This window comes from Mesoplodon bidens, assembly GCF_964165515.1.
Source record: "Mesoplodon bidens genome assembly, chromosome: 1".
NCBI classification, from domain to species: Eukaryota; Metazoa; Chordata; class Mammalia; order Artiodactyla; family Ziphiidae; genus Mesoplodon; species Mesoplodon bidens.
In genome coordinates this window covers 17,493,400-17,515,875 of record NC_138176.1, presented here as the reverse complement: position 1 = coordinate 17,515,875, position 22,476 = coordinate 17,493,400, and the positions used below count along the sequence as shown (strand labels likewise).

The window sequence follows — 22,476 nt, the reverse complement described above, 5'->3', positions numbered from 1 at the left end:
TCAATAAAAAGTCAAGAGTCTTCAAAAAAATTTTTAAAGGTCAAATTTGACATTCTGAAGTAGAGGAACTTTGATGTTTGTATGTTTTAATAACGAAATCAGTTCCTTCTCAGTGTCCTTTACCTCTAAGATTTACAATTTGGCATTTGCAAACCCATAAACTGAAATGACAAAGCCAAAGAGAGATTAATAGATCACATGCTATCAGGAAAAGAGGGTCCTGATCTATTTTGTTATGCCAGTATTTTGAGCAGTGCCTGGATACAGGAAGTTTTCAATGGACACTAAGACTGAATGAACCAATCAACCAACCAACCAACCAATTCTAAATAAATCGCAACGCTTTGGAACTTTGAAGCATTTCAAATGAGAATTATGCTCATCCATTTCTCTTTATCTCTCAGAAACTGAAAGTTTTTCTCACACTGGATCAATTACAATAGATCTAAGTACTCTTCAAAGCAGAGAATGGTGAGTTTAATAAATTGAAGCTTTTAAAATTTTTCAAAGATTTTTTTACCTAGCCTTGGTTGCACTGATTAACATTTACAGACTCTTTTGGGTCAATCTTTACACAACAAAACGCTGATTTTTTAAAACGGAGGTTGAAAAAGAATTGGCTGAATTCCTTGTGCCCCAACAGTCTCCACACCAACAGACCCCCAGGCCCTTCGGGCCCTTCACAACAGGACTCACGTTGCTTGCCAGGCTTCCAACTTTCAGAGCATGGAGCATCCGTCTGTCCATCCCAACTCCTTCATAGTGGCCTCTCATGTGGTTCTGGTAGTTTTCTTTATATTTATTCTACATGGGAACACAAAACCTTCAACAAAAGCATTCTCTCCCCAACTCATTGAAGATAAACTACTCATCTTAATGCACTAACCCAAAACATAAATGATTAAATAGAACCTATTTAAGTATTCAGTGTGTCTCTGAATTAAAAATAAGACAAACTTAAAAAAATTAACTTAAAATTCAAGAAGTTGGGGTGAGACAAGCACACAAGAAAACATAAGATCTGATACACCCAGACGGCACAAAACGGACCTGATTTTTTTTTTTTTTTTAACATTTTCAGTTGTGAATATACCAGATGTTTCCATTGTGAAAACCCATCACACAGGTGTGGAGCTTTCCAAGGACAAGCACTGATCGTACAGGGGCTGCATGCAAGCCCCATGCTGGGGGCTAGTACACATCACTGCATGCTATTACCTCCAGTTCTAAATATATGAGGAATAAAACCTCAGCTTTGCCAAAATCTGTGACTTATACATGACACATTGGTCACTACCGCAACCATGTGAAATAACGATGTTATGTCCCAAATGCAGCTTACCAAACAAAGAACAAAACAAGAGGACAAGAAGTCATAAATAAGAAAAGGTGGGTAGCTTCTAATGAAGCTACATTAAAATCACCTCCCCTGGGAGGCCACGGAATTTCCAGGCACTGAGAGTATTCCAACAGAATACTATTACTCTGCATCAGACACAGTTCTACTTATCTCTGTTAATCTTCACAAGCACTCTATGAGGAGGAAGGAATTATTATCATCCCCATTTTACAGATGGCAGAATGGCTCCAAGAACTTAACGTGCCCTAAGTCGGCCACTTGGCTAATTGTGGAGCCAGGTCCGTCAGCTCTAAAGCTGGTGCTCTTAACCATGACATTTATGCAGAAGACATTCCTTACTGAGCCTCATGAAGTCCCAAGTGATTTTAAATTCTACTATTATACGCAGCTAAGCAGAAGTAAAATCTAATAAGAACCTGCAGTATAAAGAAACAGACAAAAAAACCAACTAATACTAAACTTTCTTTGGGTTATTTGTATGGAGATATGTTAATATAAATGTTTCAGACATTACATGAAATTTCTACAAATCTTATATGTTCTGGTATAATGTTACAAGTCATAATTCTAGTTATTACTTTAAAATGTTTATCTCAGAAATAACTAAATTTCCTTGTCAATTGCATTATTATGAATTTTCATCAAATCTTTAACCGTGGTCATTTTTAAGTCTTTTGTCATTTACAGACAGTTCTGGGTGTACTCTGATGTTTTCGCAAAAATGTTCCTATAAAAGGGTTTCATCTTCAAGGAATTCATGGAAAAAACTCTGACAAGTACAGGTTTCTGGTAACTGACTATACTGCTGAACTGAATGAATAAGCATTTTCAGAACTCTAATGGAAAACTGATGAATTCATAAAAGTGCTAACAAAAGATCAAGATGAAAAAAAATTAATTACATGGGACTGAGTGAACTGATGAGGATGATTATAATTTTTGTGACTTTCTGTTTGAATAAAAAACAAAAATCCCACAAGGACTCAGAGGCAAAAAATATACAAATCAATTTTCACTGCAAAGTAACGGAGCTGTTGCAGTGGAGGATTACTGGACTGAATGTCAATATCATGACATAGTATGAGTGTGTTTTGTGTTCGGTAATTGCAACCACTGTTGCTTTTGTTGCGGTTATCCATTTACAACGCTTGGTGTCAGTTTATTTATCTCTTGTAAAAATAAAATACAGTCTGTGTGTGTGAGTTGTGAAAAAAAATTGGAATTAGTAAAAATGAGGGCAAAAACAACAACAACAAAAAAGAAGTAAAATCATATAAACTAGTCCTTGATGTTCTCAAGGATACATCCCCAGACTTTGAGAATTTCCAAATCTGCAAATGCCACTCCAGCATATATCTGCTCACCTGTAAGATGGGGAAATAACACCTGGCTCCCTAGGTGACTATGCAGGTTAACTGAGATCTTGTACTAATTTAAGAAGCACAAAGTCAAGTTGAGAGGGGACGCTGCATGCTCAGCCAGGCTCCCTCGCTAGCATTCACCAGTAGGAGCCAGATACTACTATACACGAAGGATGCAAGAGGACAAGTGCAGCCCTGAGGGCTCAAGGTCAAGTGCATGCCAGGGGATTTAACACTCCATGGACCAGCCCCAGCAGGCAATCTCTATCAAAACTCATAGTATTTGTGCCTAAGACGCCATGCTTCTCCAAGACACCCAGATACATTCACGCAGACTGTCTCTTAGGAGACCTAGAAATTAAGGTCGTTAAAAAAAAAGCCCAAACAGATGTGTAGGCATTAAAAACTCACATCACTGGTGAATTTTGAGATCTTGCTCACATTCCTGAATTGAGGTGTTTCACAGTAGTTGATACTACGACCTTTACTACTTTCCAGAGCCTTCTTATACTCCACCTTGGAAACCAAAACACCAGATGCACAAGAGAGCCAAACCCGAAGTCGCTCTTGAAAATGTCACCAGGACTCGACTTAGGATATTTTTAGAAAACTTTCAACCCAATATTTTAAAATACCAGGCATAGGATACTGTAGGTCAACAAAATGTGTTTTCCTTTCAAATAGTGATAAGTAAATAATCAGTTTGGTTCTGAATATTAAAAATATACAGCCCCTTTCAAGAGTAAATACTTTAAGATTTCATATAGCTCAAAAAAATGGCAAAATGGTTTTAGAAATCCAGACAGTGGATACTCTTGGGGACAGGTGTCTGGACTTCTGGTCATGTCCTGTTTCTTGATCTGGGTGCTAATTACACAGACATGTCCACTTGTGGAAATTCTTCCTGTTGTACACTTATGATATATGCACTTCTCTGTATGTATACTTAAGTAGAATTTAACCAAAAAAGTTACTTTACAAAAGAGTGTAATAAATGAGACCACTCATAGATACAAAGTGTCTTCTAATTTTAAATGGCTAGTTGAACTCCCCTGGGTAGCTAGATATAAGATGTGAGGCCATAGTTATTAAATAGACTCCAAGTCATCCCAGGTAGTTGGAGAAGGCAGCTGAAGGGTGGTTACCATTAATAGAGGCCTGGCTGGTTTGTCTTACTAGATAAACATAAGAGCAAAAAGAAATGGAAGGTTCCCTTGTGACCGCTTACCAAAGGAAATACAACTTGTTATCATATCTTATAAAACATTTGGTGGGAATATGACTTTTAAAGTATGCAAGATGCGGGCTTCCCTGGTGGCGCAGTGGTTGAGAGTCCGCCTGCCGATGCAGGGGACACGGGTTTGTGTCCCGGTCCGGGAAGATCCCACATGCTGTGGAGCGGCTGGGCCCGTGAGCCATGGCTGCTGAGCCTGCGCGTCCGGAGCCTGTGCTCCGCAACGGGAGAGGCCACAACAGTGAGAGGCCCGCGTAACGCAAAAAAATAAAAAATAAAAAATAAAGTATGCAAGATGCATTGTAATGCTTACAATATGATATAAAATTTTAAAAGTACACAAAACTATATACGTTGAATTCTAATTCTACATATGTTTTTATATTCATATATTAGTTTGTGATATATTCACACAGGAAGAAGTCAAAATGGTAACAATGTTATTCCTGGATAGAACTACATTATCAGAGGTCTGGTTCTAGTTCTGTCCCTAAACGTCTATCTGAACCAGAACAAGACACTTTACTTTTCCAGGCCTATGACACAGCGGGGGCCTAAAGATTGCAAAGATCCCATCTAGATCCAATGTTCTCTGTGTCAAAAGCAAGGTTCAGCAAACTTTTTCTGTAAAAGAAAATATCTGCCCCTTCGCGGGACATCCCATCTTTATATCAACTCTTGTACCTCAAAAGCAGCCATAGATAATATGATGTGTTTCAATAAAACTTTATTTATAAAAACAGGCTGTGGGCTGGATTTGGCACTCAGGCCATCGTTTGCTGACCTCTGGCCTACAGCATCAGAATCATGTGGAATATTTGTTTAAAATGCAGGTTCCAAGGGCTCGGCACCCATCTACTACTTCAAAGTACCTGAGGTTGCTGATGAGGCCCAGGAAATGTCACCCTTGTGATTCTGAGCAATTAGAACACCACAGGTTAAGGAACACTTTGGGGTAAAAGACTGACTCTTAGGGGTTAGAGAAGAGAAGTGTTTTAGGAAATTTGCATATCCTTTTTTGAGTTTCAGATAACTTGCTAGGTGAGTCCTATGAATAGATAACTTGCTAGGTGAGTCCTATGAATAGCCTGCCAAGAGGCTGACAACTCAAATGCCTTCAGGGTCCTGATAGGCAATGCAAACAGAGAAGCTACTATGAAGAAACTCCAGGACTTAAAAAGGATATGGGGAGCTAGAGGGGAGATTTCCTTGCCAAACAGTCTTATCAATTATAAAAATCGTAACCACTGGGTAGGCCAAACAAAACACAGTCTCTGGCAGCCAGATCAGCCTCTAAGGCAAGGGGAATTCATATGGTACACACAACTTCTCAGAAACCTGACTACAATAATATAAAAGAATGAGGGAGGTTCCACGTTCAAAACACTCCCATCTTTGATTTCCACTCTATAAGAATGACATATTGTTATAAAGCTTGTCTCCTCCAGTATTCTGGCAACTAGAAATCTATTGCTGGGAACTTTGGAATATCTATAGCCCTGTGAGAATTCTGGGAAGAAACTTTTTTTTTTTTTTTTTTTTTTTTTTTTCCGGTACGTGGGCCTCTCACTCTTGTGGCCTCTCCCGTTGCGGAGCACAGGCTCCGGACGCGCAGGCTCAGCGGCCATGGTTCACGGGCCCAGCCGCTCCGCGGCATGTGGGATCTTCCCGGACCGGGGCACGAACCCGTGTCCCCTGCATCGGCAGGTGGACTCTCAACCACTGCGCCACCAGGGAAGCCCTGGGAAGAAACTTTTGAACCATCAGAGAAAGATTTAATTAGTTTGATTCTAGGCTCTCTTGTGAATTGCTTTTTACTGACTATTCGTTCTTTGGGAACTGGTAACTCATGTGTAGTTTATGTGGTGTTACACGGCACTCTTCATTCTGGGGTCGCCCATTTACTGTCTGTCGGAGATAAAGGAGGTGACACACACAGGTGAAAATGTCCCCATACGTACCTCACTCGCAAGCTTGTTCACGCTCTGAGCCCGCTTAAGAACCAAGTTGTCTTGGGCTGGGAGGGAATGGTAATGGGCAGCGCCCTTCATCTTATTGAAGTCCTGCCTGTATTTTATCTGGAAGAAGCATACAAAGAGCATCTGGAGTTGTTTTCATGCTCCATGAGAGAAGTTACTCCACACTTCCTTCACATTTAGTGTCCACATTTACTTAATAGAATTGTCTGGAGGAAAAAATAATCACATGGGATTTTCCTCCACTAAAGTCCATAAACCACTTAGTCCCTTTTATATTAAAAATTTACTGCCCCCTTTCACATTTTTTACACTTTACATTCTAATTGTGCATGAAGAAAGGTCTCAAAATGTTCCTACCTAAAGGTATAATCCAAAACCCATTCTGCCCTTGGTTTTAACAATCATTTCTCATCCAGCCTCCAGTGATGAGTGTGTCCTTTACTTCCCCTCTCAGGGCAAAGTGCACTCTTCTAAGGAAATGGGTAATAACTGAATAGTAACAAAGTAAAGGAGAAGGGCAAAGGGAGTATGAAATGAATGCTGAGCTTCTGATTACAGACCAAGTTCAAGTTGGTGTAAGATCTGCAGTGTGCTTGTCACTTTACCAAGTTTAATTATAGCTTATCTTTCAAGGACTGCCAACTGGCTAACGTTCTGCAAATAAAAATCATTTTATCAACTGGCTTACACCGAGTTTGATAACCATACGATTTATTTTAATCAGCTATTCCTCTGAAGTGCTCATTTTCTAAGATGGGTTATTTTGCAAAGCCTCTCCTAACCCCAGCTTATCTAGCTGGACCGGTATGTGCACTTGCTTCAGCTGACTTCAAGTAAGTTGTGTGGTTTGTCCATGTCAATCTCCTCTGAAGCATGAGCCAAAAATGCAGATGCCAGAAATTTGGATAGGAACTGAGGGCTAACACTCTGCTTTGACTCAGCGCTGATAAATTTAACTGTACATAGCTTTCAGTAAGCACAGCCTTCAAAGTCTCATTTCTCCTCTGCTTCTGTGACTCTGTGGGTCGTCCCAATGTGGTACTTACATCACTAACGAGTTCGTTGGCTTTCTTGGCATTCTGATAAGCCGGGGTGATCATGGCCGGGAAGCTGCCCTTTCCTCTGCGCTCGCCATACTCTCCTGAGTAATCCTGCTGGGTCAATCAAAAAGTTTAATCAGTAATGCTCCACTCCTGGAATGGGTGGGGGATTAGCGATGATCTCTCCTAGAGCCTGTTCCCATGGAGGCCCGTCCACCTTGGAAATTCCTATGGTCCCCCCTAAGAGCCGTAGCACGTGGTCGTTAAGGTGGTAGACACTAGAGGTAGACCCAACACACAGTCAGCACTAAATAAATGGTAACTATTATCATTAGCATCATCATTTCCATCAGATAAATCAAGATCCTCTATGAGTCTCCTAGGCTCATGTATTTTGGAGTATTCATTTCTTAAATGACACCTGGAAAGTCCTTCTGTCTTCCAGTAGTCTCGAATGCCACCGTTCTCAGGCCCCTTAGCAGATCTATGCAAAGACACATTGATATGCCATATACTGTCTCCCTCAGTGATGGATTCATTTCATTTACCAAGAAAGAGATATTATGTAACTATTTGAATTTTTGTAATTTGCCTGAAAAGACTTCACACTGCAATAAGATGATCTCAGCTGGGACCAAATGTATATTTCAGACTAAGTATTACAATCTGAGTCTTAATTTCTTCCGTCCTCCTCCTCCCACCACCCAAGCTCTCCCACAAAGGAGAACCTTCTCTCTCACGGAACTGTCGTCACGTTACTAGTGTAAAACTTCCCCAGCAACCGGAGGTACTTCAAGACCCCGTCAGATGCTACCTTCTCTCCAGGGAACTCCTCCCTCACTACCAGCCCCACCCCAGGCAGAATCAGCTGCTTCCTCATCTGTGTTCCCACAAATCTGGAACAGCCCTTAGTGTGCCCCCTTGGGCTCATGACTCCATCTCTCTCTGGCCTCCTCCAAAGCAGGGGCCTGCCCTGCTCCAGCATCACGGTTCAGAGTCCAGCACACATACTCTCTTAAATGAAATAGTTGGGTCAAATTAGAATGTGCAGGCTTCCTTTTTATCCAATAATGACAACTGCTTAGCCTGAGTGCTCCTTTATGCTTGGCTGCCAGAATGTTCTGGGCCAAATGTAGTAAGTGAAAAAAATAATAACAACAAAGACTCTCAAATTCTTTGGTAACCTCCTTTTGCCCATTCTGCTTCACGGTTTGGAGTTGGCTTGTAGCTTCATTTTAACTTCTGTGCTTATGTGAATATATATTGTGTATGTAAATCTTTTTGAGACCCTTAATCCTATTGGGGAGTTGACAGGTTACAAATAATAGATTACATGGTATAGTCCATTAACGTAAAAAAAACTACTCATTAAAAAGAAGAATGGGGACTTCCCTGGTAGCGCAGTGGTTAAGAATCCGCCTGCCAACGCAGGGGACACGGGTTCAATCCCTGGTCCTGGAAGATCCCACATGCTGCGGAGCAACTAAGCCTGTGTGCCACAACTACTGAGCCTGCGCTCTAGAGCCCGTGAGCCACAATTACTGAAGCCTGTGCGCCTACAGCCCGTGCTCTGCAACAAGAGAAGCCACCGCAACGAGAAGCCCGCGCACCGCAACGAAGAGTAGCCCCGCTCGCAATTCTAGAGAAAGCCCGCGCGCAGCAGCGAAGACCCAACGCAGCCAAAAATAAATAAATAATATTTATTAAAAAAAAAGAAAAATGAATTGTTTGGTCTTTTAGGCACTACAGATATTTATAGTGTATCTGACTGTCCGCCTGCTTCTCTATCACTCTCTCCTACTCTCGCCCTGGTGAGTCACAGTAAATCACAGTGAAATGCCACAGGATATGGAGTCCTCTCGACTGACAGCTGCTGGCAGTGCTATCGAATGACACCCACTTTGATTCTTGTATTTGTTATTATCATGATTGGAAACTTCAATCAAAATGTCCGAATCATCAAGGTTCCACTATGATACTATGAAGTTACATTTCATCACTGTGTATAGACAGGTCTAGATACACACATGAAATTATATGCGTGTGTTACAACTAGTGGCAGATAGGATAGTCTAAATTTAGAACAAAATACTTTTTGCTAAATATGGAAGCCAAATATTTTTCAAACTGACTTTTTTTTTTTTTTTTTTTTTTTTTTTTTTTGCGGTACGCGGGCCTCTCACCGTTGTGGCCTCTCCCGTTGCGGAGCACAGGCTCCGGACGCGCAGGCTCAGCAGCCATGGCTCACGGGCCCAGCCTTTCCGCGGCATGTGGGATCTTCCCGGACTGGGGCACGAACCCGTGTCCCCTGCATCGGCAGGCGGACTCTCAACCACTGAGCCACCAGGGAAGCCCCAAACTGACTTTTAAAAGTTGTCCTGAGCATTCTAAACAACATATTTACAACATGAAACCAATAAAAATGTATCTTCATTGAGTTTTAAGCACTGAGAGACCATTTAACTGACTTACCATGAAATTTAATAAAATGGCCTTTTCAATTCAAAACCAAACATTTTTGCTCAGATAGACATTTGCAAAAGGGTCAAAACCTATCTTCATGTGCATTTTAAGTTTCACATGAATATATCCCCAATATAAGCAACTTGGTTTTCTGAAGAAGAGAAATAAGCTATTTGTTTCCTTTTATAAATTATGTATATTGAATGTCACATAGGTTGTAAAGTCTACCCAGTGCCAAAAAATTTAAACAACTGTCAAATTAACAAAGAAATATCACCCAAGCCCACTGAATGTACCCTTCCAGACATACGCTTGGTCTTCCAACATTCTTTACTTACAACCATGAAAAAATAATGTTCCCTTTTTCCCTTACAACACCTGTCTAGTACCAGAAAATCAGAGGGATGTGCAAATAAAATTAGCTGCAATTGTCACTCAACCTTTTTACCTCCTGCCAAGATGTAGTTCATTTAATAAGTGAAATTCAGAAAAAGGGTTACTTTCTCTGGCATATTGCTTTATCTAGCAACCTAGATAAGAAATTCATTTTCTAAGAAAATGAATCCTGCTACTCAGTGAAGTGCTCAATATTTTTCAAGACATGCATTTTGATCCCTTTTGTGCCTATGCAGTGACAGGCTAAACACAGCCAGTCTTAGTCCTTGGGACTTTGCTTCAATGAATAGATGAGGATGCTTTATTCCTGGCAAGCCCACCATTTTGATATAGGTCCTTTATTTTTAAAAAGGGAAAGAAAAAGTGCTTAGAATCTGTTTTCCTAAGTGAGTCAAGTTGAGCCCTGTGTAATTGTTTGTTCGCTACTTTCAGGCTTGGAAATTCCACCTTCCATAAATAGGGCAAAGAAAAATCACAGCCCAACTCCTGATTAAATGGTCATAGGTTGTGTCACAGGCTAGAGGGCTGCCAAACTGAGAAATGACCATCAAAAAGGGTCTCGAGGACGTCATTTTATCACATACCTGGCCATACGGGTCCACATATTCCTTTGTCAATGTACCCTCAGCTCCAGCAGCTGGACCAGCCATTCCCTTCATTTCTCTTTGATATTGTTGATGGTACCTCACCTATTTGAAGGGGAAGGATATATTTAGCCTCTTATGCACAGGGGCCAGAACAGTAAAAATGAATGTCTTGTGGAATGTTCTTTTTCTGCTTGGATCTAGGGAATGTCTTAGACATAAAGGTGCCTGATCATTGTCCTGGTAAAGCTGATTGAAAACTATGTAGGAAAGCTACTTCCTGTATCCACGGTGCAAAATAACGGAGACAAGGAGACAGGAAGTTGGACTCGCCAGGTCCAGGTAAATTCCTGCTTCCTTCCCTCCCATGAAAACATTGCCCTGGACACTTACATCACTTGCCAGCTCATTGGCTCTTTTGGCTATCTGATAAGCAGGTGTGGTCATAGCAGGAAAACTGCCTTTCCCTCTCTGTTGTTCATAGTCCTCTGTGTATCTCACCTGGAAAATGAAAACAAATTTTGAATCACATGCCACAATCCCACCATCTCCCAGGCAATCTGACTGAGAAGCCCTGTTCAGGGCTCCCATAGCACTCTGCACATCTCCCATCACAGCTCTTATGCAATGTAGTTGGCTTAGAGCTTGATGGACCCTGTGTATCTTATTTACCATTTTATTCCCAATACCCAGCTCACTGCCTGATACATGGAGATGCTCAATGTAGAATTCGACACATACTTGTGAGCACCTGCTGTGTACCAGGGGGTGAGGCCAGGCAGAGCAACAAGGCTTCTGCCCTCGAGGAGCTGCCAGTCAAGTCTGGGAGATGAAAGAGGCTTCTCAACCCAAGTCAAGTGGAAGCCACTTGTTAAGCTGAAGCTGGATTCGTGCTTAAACTTCCCACTCAGAGCAATACTAAGTTCCCAGTCTTAGTATGCCGTGGAGCAACTGGGCTATGAAAAGGCAAATGGAAGAAATTCTTCGGAAGTTATCTCCTACAATTTGCAGTGACAAGGAGAGACTTCTTTAAGATTAATCAGATATACCTGGTTTGTTACTAATACCATGTAAACTTTTCCCTCTAAGGAAAAGTTTTTGCAAGGTCTGTGCTAGCTGCCAAATCTGACCTGACAATCCTTGACCTTAGAAAGTTCTTCCTGGCCCCCGCACAGGACTGAGATGCCTCCTGCATTCTCCCTGCCTCCTCCTCCACGTAAGGGAAGAATGGGGAACCTTAAATGAGAATCACTGCATCTGGCCTCCATCGTTTCTTACATCACTTTGAAGCTGTCCCGCCGCCTTGGCCCGGAGAAGCTCAGGGGTATCCACCACTGTGCTGAACCTGGAGATGTGTTCGTCATGCCCTCTCTTGTACTCCACCTGGTGAGGGGACAGCATAGAGTCAAGGTCACACCCAACAGCCTTTGTAGGACCTCTCCTTGCGGCTGTCCTGAAGCTACACCATCGGGCAACACTCAATGCAAACATATGGCAAGTCTTTCTGGTTTGTTCTACGGGCTCCTCTCCAAAAAGCATCAGTGCTCATGTGTTAAGTCCAAGAGAGTGCCAGGAACTTCTAAACATTAACAAATATTCATTCATCTCTATAACAATCACATAAGGCAAGACTATGATTTTCCCCATTTTACAAAAGAGCAGCTGAGGAACAGGAAGGTTAAGTAATTTGCTCATGGTCCCACAGGTACTAAGTGAGAAAGCCAGGATTTAAATCCCAACATTCCAGCTCTAAAATCTGAGCTCTTAACCAGCAAGTTGTGCTACTCTTCAGGAGGTTCCACCATCCACTTAATAAAAATCAGTGTCCTTCATGCTAACACAACCACAAGAAATTATTTGGTCCAGTCTTGAGGTGAGCTACATGGTCTTCTCTCCATGTGATAGATGTGGCCCAAACAAGGCACAGAGAGTGAATGATAGGGAAAAGATAAGAACATAGTTTTCTCCATAGTATCACACTAAGGGTACCTACTGCCCCAAAGCACTCTCCTTTTGGATTTTATCTGAATCAATCCCAGGGGTTCACTAATGACAAACATTAGCGTAATCAATGGTGAATAAGCACTAAGACACTCACTTGGCTGGCCTGCTGGTTGGCTATCTTGGCCCTTTGATGAGCAGGTGTGATCATGGCTGGAAAGCTGCCCTTGCCCCGCTGCTGCTCATGGTCTTCTGTGTACTCCTGCTGGTCAGACCAATGTCAGCATGAGAACCAATATGAAATCCAATGAGAACGAATAAAACTGCAATAGCAAGCATCATCAGAACCAATGCAATTGGATGTATAAGATACTTGGAAAATATTTCAGTCACCTGGAATAAATGTGAAAATGTTATTCACTTGGTGATTTAAATAACACCTTCAAGGCTGAAGAAAGCATATTTCCCAGGTCAAAGGGTTTCTCCTTCAATGTTTATATTAAACTATGTGGAACCTGGCACAACCCAAGGGATGCCCTTTAACTCAAAGGCTTGTATGATAATGCAGCAATTATTATGCAGAAGACTTCCTGGTACTAGAGAGAGTACTACAGCACTGGGAGTGAAACGTCTGCTCTTTTCTGCTCCTAACTTTTGGGTATCTCTGATGGTCTGTTTTCCACCTTAGCAATTGTGTTTCTGTTGTCTTCTTTCCATTTGCTAAAGAAAAGTCACTAAAGACTAGCAATATTTTCCAGAGTGGTTTCTTCAAAGGGCAGGTGTCCTGGGTGTATGGAGAGGACTAGAGGGTACTGTGGGCAGATCACTAAGGATTTCCATAATCTGGGCTAAAACTGCCTTTTCTATGACAAAAACCTACTAAGATCTCTCTTATGGTGCTACAGGTCAGAAGTCTAAAATAGGGCATCAGGGCTGATTCCTTTTGGAGGCTCTGGTGAAGAATCCATTTCTTGGCCTTTCCCGGCTTCTGGAGGCTGCCCGCGTTCCTTGGCTTATGGCCCTTGCTACATTTGGTCCACCCAAATAATCCAGGATAATCTTCCTGTCCTTACCTTAATTAGGAGTGTGGGTTTAGCAGATACAAGCTACTATATATAAAACAGATAAACAACAAGGTCCTACTGTATAGCACAGGGGACTATATTCAATATCTTGTAACAAATTATAATGGAAAAGAATCTGAAAAGGAATAGATATATATATATACATATAAATGTATGTGTATGTATAACTGAATCACTTTGCTGTACATCAGAAACTAACACAACATTGTACATCAACTCTACTTCAATAAAAAAGAAAAATCCTTACCATAATCATATCTGTAACAACCCTTTGGCCAGGCAAAGTAGCATATACACAGGTTCCAGGGATTAGGACATGGGAGTCTTTCGGGGAGGGCCAGTATTCTGTCTACCACAATCTTAAAATAAAGGAATATTCAAACTAATTGCTAAAGTAACTTTCCAGGTTCCTTACCTCACCCAGTGACTTTCGAGCCTTAGCCATCCTTACAACCTCAGCATCTGGCAGACCTTCTGGGCGCCAAGCATTCCCTTCCCCATATCCAGTCCAATAGGCTCTCTATAGAGGAAAAACACAAATGTATACAAACACATACCCCACACATTTGCCTGGTAAGATCCCCCTACCTACCCCACCCTCCCGGCAACACTCCCATACATTGTCAACATAAGATAGAAAAAGTAGACATTCTCTAAAAACTATAAACTCCTCTTGCTTTATGGTAGGTCTCACCTAACCGGAATGTTCTTTTTCAAACTAGAAAATAACCTAATATCCTAAATAACCAAACGTTCTGAGATTCACTTATATCATAGAAGAGTTCCAAATGTAACTTAACATTTCTTTGCTCACTATTGCACCAAGATGGGCAGCGGGGAGTTGCTGTGGACAGGCCATCAGAGACTAATCAGCACTATTCAGCCAAGCTTCAAAAACCTGCTACCTGTTGCGTGCCAAGCATTAGATTAAGCAGTTAACACTAGGAAGAGAAAATCAAAAAAGAAAAAAGAAATCAAAGTTTCTCATTTAAGATACTTGTGACCTGTCCATGGAGGTAAAACTAACATATGGGGGCTTCCCTGGTGGCGCAGTGGTTGAGAGTCCGCCTGCCGATGCAGGAGACACGGGTTCGTGCCCCGGTCTGGGAAGATCCCACATGCCGCAGAGCGGCTGGACCCGTGAGCCATGGCCACTGAGCCTGCGCGTCCGGAGCCTGTGCTCCGCAACGGAAGAGGCCACAACAGTCAGAGGCCCGCGTACCGCAAAAAAAAAAAAAAAAAAAAGAAAAAAAACTAACATATGAAACAATGAGCTATTAGAGAACATTTGTGTGCTTAAATGTACTGTATTGAAGATAAAACACAGTGAGAGTTTTGAAAAAGCAATCTGTATATGATGGCCCCTGTTTTGGACAGGAATTTGAGCTGGTCCTCCAGGGCTAAGGTCAGTTAACAGATGATGCAAAGGGAAAAAGAAAAACATCTACTCTAGGAGGTCAGTTCCATGAAGGCAGGGATTTTTATCTGTTTTGTGCACTGATGTATTCCAGTAGCCTGGAACTATGCCTGGCATATAATTACTCAATAAATATATGTTGAATAAATTCTCGGAGTGGGGACTGCCATGGATAAAAGCATGAAGGCAGTGATAGGCTTCATGTGAAAGACCATGAGGAGGTGGGTTTGATTGGAATTGGGAGTAAGGATGAGGAACCAAGTGGGCTGGAGGTGGGGCAAGTTGCACAGACCATCTTTTGGCGATCTGGAAAGACAGATAATTCACATGTGAAAATATGCTCAACTACACTCCCAATCAGGGAAGTTTAAATTCAAACAACAAAATACAGGTTGTTAAAACTTTTATCTGGTAATACCAAGTATTGGTGAGTCTGTGGGAAACAGGTATGCTCATACTCTGCCTGTGGGAATATAAAATGTACAGCCATTTTAGACAGAAATTTGACAGTTTGTCCACTAAAATTAAAAAGGCACAGACTCTTGATCTAGCAACCTCACTTTCCATTATCTATTCCAGAGAAACACTCACTGTGTCCAAAAGAGGTCTTGCACAAAGGTGTTCACTGCAAATTCATAACAGAAAAAAAAAGGGAATAACCCTGCCCATCCATAAGAAAGCATGATACATCCTCTCTTAATGATTGCACCCATGATCTACCCACCTACAACAGCTTAAAAGGTTGCTGACATAGAAACATCTCCAGGGTATTTGTTGAGCGAAAAATGCAAGTTGTAAAACAATGCATATTGTTTCATGGAAAAACAAAATTATACATTCCCATAGAAATATACATCTATAATTTTCCATAAGAAATACTAGCTGATATTTGTTGTGCCGACCAGTGTTCTAAGATCACTGTTCTAAGATCATTTATATACTCTTTTAATTTTTACAATAATTCTGTGAATCAGGAACTGTTTGAAGTTCACTTAAAAATTGAACTTAAAGAAAGCCAAAGAAAAGAATGGTTAAATAACTCATTAAAGGTCCTTCAATAAGTGGCAGTAGTCATATGTAAATGTAAGTAACAAAAAAATAAATTATATAGATATTAATTTGTAAATGAGGAGAGAGAGTCTGGAAGGATACCCACAAGACTGACAACAATGGGTACCTCTACAGAAGGAACTGGGATTGGAGATAGTGGACAAAGGGTTAGCTTTGCACTGTTTGGACTGTTTTATGTGGATCATTAAAAACAAATGGTTGGGGAATTTTGAAATGATGAGGCTGTCAATAGAGAAAGACCACAAATTCTCGGGTGACGGGAAGAGTAAATCAGAGACAAGCAGGAAGATGTGTGTGACCAACGTCACATGACAGGCTGGAGAGGGGCAAACCCAGGAGAGGGAAGGTCCTCACAAAGGTCCAGGCAGGAGATGATGGGGCTCGGAGCTGGGATAGTGAAATGGGAGGGAAGGGGTGGAGCTGAGTGAGGGGTCAGAAGAAGATAGGGCAGCCTTGGTTTCCAGCCTGGTGGCTGATCCCAGTGACAGAAACACAGTGGTTGGAAGGGAGAAGTCAGTGAGCTTGGACTGGAGCAGATTTGGCTGAGGTGATGCTGGGTCTTCTGCAGACAGCTGGAATTACAAACTGGATGAAAGAAAGTGTAACCAATGCCCTCTAGAAGTAATGCTGATAATACATTTCATTTGCATAGTGTGTCATTCTTTTCTCTGTTTCCAAACCCATTTATAACTCTTCCTTCACCTCATCCACCAATGGTTGCCTGTTAGGTGCAGCCGCCCCATCCTTGGATTTCATGTCCCAGTGAAAAACCGATTTAAACCGTTTGCCATCGTCTTGGTCATCGATCTGCACAATGAAGATATTATCAGTAATGTTTCCATCAGAAAAGAGAAAGGAAACAAATAATATACAGCAAAACTGGGGCGGGGATCCTAAGCCTCAACTGCAAAGCATCTTAACTGCACTACAAGCCACAGCTGTCAGTGTCACCAGAGCTTCATCTGTACCACCAGCCAAAGGGCACATAGAAAGCACCTGCTGTGTGCAAAGATCTATTTAGCAGTGCAATTAAAAAGGCAACATCTCTACGAGCTAATCACACAACACCAAGTGTTCAGCTTAGAAAACACTAGACATTAGAGCAGTTGTTCTTAACTTTAGCCTGTGCAACACCCAGGGAGCTTTTTAAATGCTGGCTCCCCAAATTCACGTAGCTGTTCTCCTATGCTTTAAATTTCACCTTTCACATCTTGATCTATAACACACCTTGAGTTAATTTTTATGTATGAGGTAGATATCAACGTTCATTTTTTTCTACGCAAGTGCCCAATCGCTCCGGTACCATTTATTTAAAGATCATTCTTGCTACATTGAAATGCAGTGGTGCCTTTGTTGTAACTCAAGTGACCACATATGTGCAGCTCTATTTCTGGATGCTGTATTGTTTTCTACTGGTCTTTCTGTCTATTCTTACACCAATACTATGCTGAGTTAATTACTACTACTTTTATAGTAAGTCTAGACATCTGGTAACCTAAGCCCATTGATTTTGTTCTTCAAGACTTCTTGGCCATTCTAGAATCATTGTGTGTACATATCAATTTTAGAATCAGTTTGTCAATTTCTATGAAAAACACCAGGATTTTGGCTGGGATTGCATTGAATGTGTAGATCAATTTGAGGAGAACTGACATCTAACAATATCTTCATGACTTTGGAATAGGCAAAGATTTCTTAAGGAGAACATAAAAAGAACTAACAACAAAAGAAAAAAAATCAGGTCTTAAGTCCAAACCCAGATATCATAACGTATGAGATCCAAGATGGGGCCCAGAAACCTGCAACTTTAACAAGCTGAAGTTTAAGTCACTCATTTTACAGGTGAGGAAAGAAGCTCAGAGAAGAGAAATGAACTTATTGAAATCAGTCAGTGATTTAGCAGAGCCAGGTTCACAATCCAGGAATTCTAGTTCCCTGTCAAGGGCACTTTGTCTGGGCTTGCTTAACGCTGCACTAATATGTATACTTTAAAATAGATAAACTGAGAGATCTTAACATGTTTGTTCCCTTGGATTTTGAGAAACTACCACAAACATTACACAGACTCAAGGCAAAGTTTCTTGTTGGCAGCTCCACTGATATTTGGGGCCAGTTCGTTATTTGTTGGGGGGCACTGTCCAGTGCATGGCAGTACGCTGAGCAGGATAGGTGGTCTCTATCCACCAGATGCCAATAGTATTCCTACCTTCCTAGTTCTGACCCAAAAAATAGTCCCCAGACATCACCTGGGGGGCAAAACTGCCCTCCTTGAGAGCCATTGACTTACGGAATCAGAATCACATGACCAAAATAAACAGGAAGCCGTATTTGCTGCCCCGTCTCACAGGACAAATCCATCATGGGGCAGGGGGTGGCGGTGGGGGCCGTGCCTGCCTCCCCAGAGACCTTTCACAGGACTCGTGATTATTCAGAGGAAGCAGGAAGAGAGAAAAAGCCATAAATGTTAATAGTGGGGTAAGGAAGCATTAAGGGTTAAAGTTCATTCTCCAAATAGAAGGGAACCCAGATGTTCTATTCTGCTAAAAGTTCCATTCACACCTACCAAACAGGAAATTTTGTCTTAGTAAATATTTATTTATTCATTTACTTTTTAAAGAATGACATTTTAAAAACAGAAAAATGTCAACCTGCTTCAAATGCCAACTTAAAATCTTTACTTTTCTCCTTCATCACCATTACTGAAGCATCCCTTTCTTTCCTTTCTTTTATTTTAGCATGTGCACCATGAATCTGTTTTTTATTCAATCGGCAAAGTCTCTCAGAGAAGAAAAGGGAGTAAGAAAGTAATCCACCACACTCCCTAGAATGGTTATAAGATCTGGGGCCTTGGGGACTTCCTTGGTGGTGCAGTGGTTAAGAATCCGCCTGCCAATGCAGGGGACGTGGGTTTGAGCCCTGGTCTGGGAAGATCCCACATGCCGCGGAGCAACTGAGCCCATGTGCCACAACTACTGAAGGCCTTGTGCCTAGAGTCTGTGCTCCACAACAAGAGAAGCCACCGCAATGAGAAGCCCTCACACCGCAATGAAGAGTAGCCCCCACTCGCTGCAACTAGAGAAAACCCGCGTGTAGCAACAAGACCCGACATGGCCAAAAATAAACAAACAAATAAATAAATTTATTTTTTTTAAAAAAAGATCTGGGGCCTAGAAGAGACATTGCTGTCCATTAGATTTTTTCCCTGGTGGGAAAGGAGGAGAAGGGGTCTCAGCAGTCAATTGTTCAGTACACACACACACACACGCACACATATGCATGTACACACCCATATGTATGTACACACCCACACACGTGTGTGTACACACACGCACACATACACATGTACACACATATGCATGTACATGCACATGCATGTAAACACACATCCACCACACACAGAGATCATACACACACACAACACACATGCACAAACGTGCACACAGATACGTATACACATGTACATACACACATGTGTATGCACCATGTACACACATATGTATACGCGTGTACACATATTCATACCTACATACACTCCCCACATGCACACATACATTTTTATACACATACACATATGTTTACATAGATGTGAACAAATACACACACGCAGGCTTCCTGAGAAGCTCACATCACTGTCTGTAGCTGGAAACAGAACCAGCAATGATCTTGCTCCAGGTCGGGCCTGTCATACAAGTTAAAAGAAAGTGAATCCACTACCACCTCAAAAAAAGGTAAACACTGTGTGACCTGTTGTACGAGCATAAGGGGGACATGCCAGTTGACACCTCGCATAGGATGAAAGATACAGATATTATGGATTTTTCTGTAATAAATACAAATAGTACTCTGATGTATAAGTACGTCTCCTTGTGTTCAATCTGTCAAACTCTGGCCCCAGAACTGCAGAAAAATCTGGATGTTTGTAAACATAAATAAGTGCTTTTTTTTTTCCTCCTAGAGAGTTTGCCACCCCCTAGGTACATGGGAGTAGACCAATGGTGCAGTTTAGGATACAGGTCCCAGAGTGAGATAGATCTGGATTTGTGCCCATTGAACTAGCCGGGTAAAACTGGGCAAGTTACTTAATCTCTCTGAGACTCAGCCTCCCCAGCTGTAATATGATAATATTACAGAGGGTTCTTGTGAAGAAAAAGTGAGATCACACAGATAACGGGCCTCAAAGAGTTTCTGGCACTCTATCGAACTGAGAGCTAAATTCAGTATTGATTGTAATTTTGTGTACTTGCCCTTAGACAAAAAGAGATGAAAACAAACAACAACAAAAACCAAACAAACAGAGATGAAAGCAAAATCCTAAAAGAATTAGCCTTCTCAGTAATCTAGGCTTGTGAATTCTTAAGGCTTGTTAATCCTTAGAAATCAATGATATATGAACAACTCTCTGAGCCTCAGTTTCCTCACCAGTAGAATGGGATAATAATAGTATTTACTTTATTGGATTGTAATGTACTAAATGAACTGACTGTAGAGTATACACTATATAAGCTTGTAAAAAAAATCATAATAAACTCACAATTGGTGCAAAGCATTTAGTGAAATAAGCTACTTGGCAGTCTGTGTAGAGAGCCACATGATAATACGCTCAATCTAAACCATTTTCTTGAGGAGGACACGCCTGGGCAGGCCGGAGAGTCAGGATGAGGTGAGGTAACATGAGGCAGGCAGATTACTAGAGAGGCTTCCACCTCATGTGTCACTTTCTAATTTTAGAAAGCTGCTAGCTCCATCCCCAAAAACAACTTGTTGTGGAGCATGGGGGAGGGAAGTGAAATGATTCATCATTTTAATAAATGCAAGCATTTAATCAACAGTTATTTGACAAAACTCTACTGTTGGTTTTTCAAAAGAGGTTGGTTTATCAATATGGCCTCTTGGTCTATCCAAACATCAGTTCCAAATCGAAATATCTTTGACCTACCGCTACCCATAGGGAAAGAGATCTTAAACACTGCAAATAAACTGAAACACTACTGAATTAGGAGAGATTTAAGAGTACGGAACTAGAGGTTTCAATGTCTGTACCAAAACATCATGGGGAAAGGAAGGAAAGGCCTTTGTAATACTTTCCAACTATATAAACTTTGTTTTATGTATTAAGCACCTAGTGTATGCACAGCCTATTGCATCAAGGTATCCAGAGCTGGCAGACACAGAGAGATTAAAATAGATACAAGGATCTCAGATATTCAAGCTAGATTATCCTGTGTACTGGCCTCTATGTTGTGGTAGGGCAAATAGCAATATTTGTTATTTAAATATACTTTGCTTGTATATGTGGAGAAAATTCAGGTTCACTTCTAGGCAGAGACACTTAAAAACCTAACAGGTGCCTGAGCTAAGAAATCTTCTTTAAAGGCTATTTTGAAATTCAAAATTAAGTAACTTACCCCACAAATGGCCTCTGGAGATTTCCTCACATTTAGATTTAATGGAGTCTGACAGACACTTGTAAAAGTGTTGTTCTTGGGGTTATGGCTACAAAAAGTAGATATAAACCAAAATTAGAACTGTACTTTATCCAAGATGATTGACTATTCTTAAAGGCGGAGTCATTTTTTAAATCAAAAATATAAAACCTAATAATTAAATTCAAGATTTTCCAGGCAATGCGTCTTAAAGAAAACAAAGGCTAATCAAATAAATTCAACCTATTTAAAGACCAAATTTAACTGGAAATGATCACTTTAAAACTTTCTGAAGAAATAGAAAAGGATTGTGAAATTATCTAAAAGAAAACGTTTTAAAGCTTCATGCATATTCATGGAGATTACACTGTTCTGCACAATATTTAATAATTTGACATGAGGTTGTAGTGGATAGATTTGATCTTTTACTTATAAGAAATCTGAAATTTTCAACTTTCTGTCCATTGCATAAAATCCCATCTTAGGTCTCTGTAATGATTGTATGGAAGTAAAAACTTTTGAGAAGGCATTTCTTGGATTTAACCCCGGAGTGTGTGATTTGAACCTCTGGTTGGCTACTTGTTAAAAAAAAAGACAAACACAACTCAAGAGGTGGTGGGAAGAGGCGTCAAACACTTACGCATGACAGTATGGCTTTTTCTGGTGACTCACAAAGTTATTAATCGATAGCATCATCTTGCAAATTTCACAGTGGAAACATGCTTTGTGCCATATCTAGAAACCAAACAGAAAAGATTTAGCAAAATTACCTTTTTTTTTCAGACTCAGGATTCTTAATATATTTCAGGGTAAAAAAAAAGAGCTTTAGTGATAAAATGGTGATAAAACACACACACACGGCTACGATACATAAATGAATAAAAAAAATTTGAGGCAATACAGGAGATGTAGCTAGAAATGGGTAGAAATGAAGAAAGGTGGGGAAAGCATCTTATTTGGGTGGTTTAAAAAAACCCACATGTCCATATGTGAGAAGATAAATTTCTCATGTTTGTTATGACTCCCAAAGGCCAAGAAAAGTCTACTGACCTGGTCTAGACAGCTGATCTTCTCAGCAGGGTATACTCCATACCCACACCTGGAGCAAGCCTGCACATTCAT

The 22,476-nt window shown here is 41.0% G+C and overlaps 1 protein-coding gene across 1 annotated transcript in view; it reads right to left on the bottom strand.

Moving 5' to 3' along the window:
- The window catches only part of NRAP (nebulin related anchoring protein), a gene marked incomplete at both ends in the record, with an annotated part of 71,588 nt that extends 49,112 nt beyond the window's left edge, over positions 1-22,476 (bottom strand). The window contains 13 exon segments of the mRNA XM_081228337.1: positions 697-804; positions 3,133-3,237; positions 5,917-6,033; positions 6,981-7,085; positions 10,418-10,522; positions 10,811-10,918; positions 11,696-11,800; positions 12,516-12,620; positions 13,859-13,963; positions 16,634-16,738; positions 21,337-21,424; positions 21,995-22,089; positions 22,405-22,476. Coding sequence (XP_081084463.1) covers positions 697-804; positions 3,133-3,237; positions 5,917-6,033; positions 6,981-7,085; positions 10,418-10,522; positions 10,811-10,918; positions 11,696-11,800; positions 12,516-12,620; positions 13,859-13,963; positions 16,634-16,738; positions 21,337-21,424; positions 21,995-22,089; positions 22,405-22,476 — 1,323 coding nt within the window.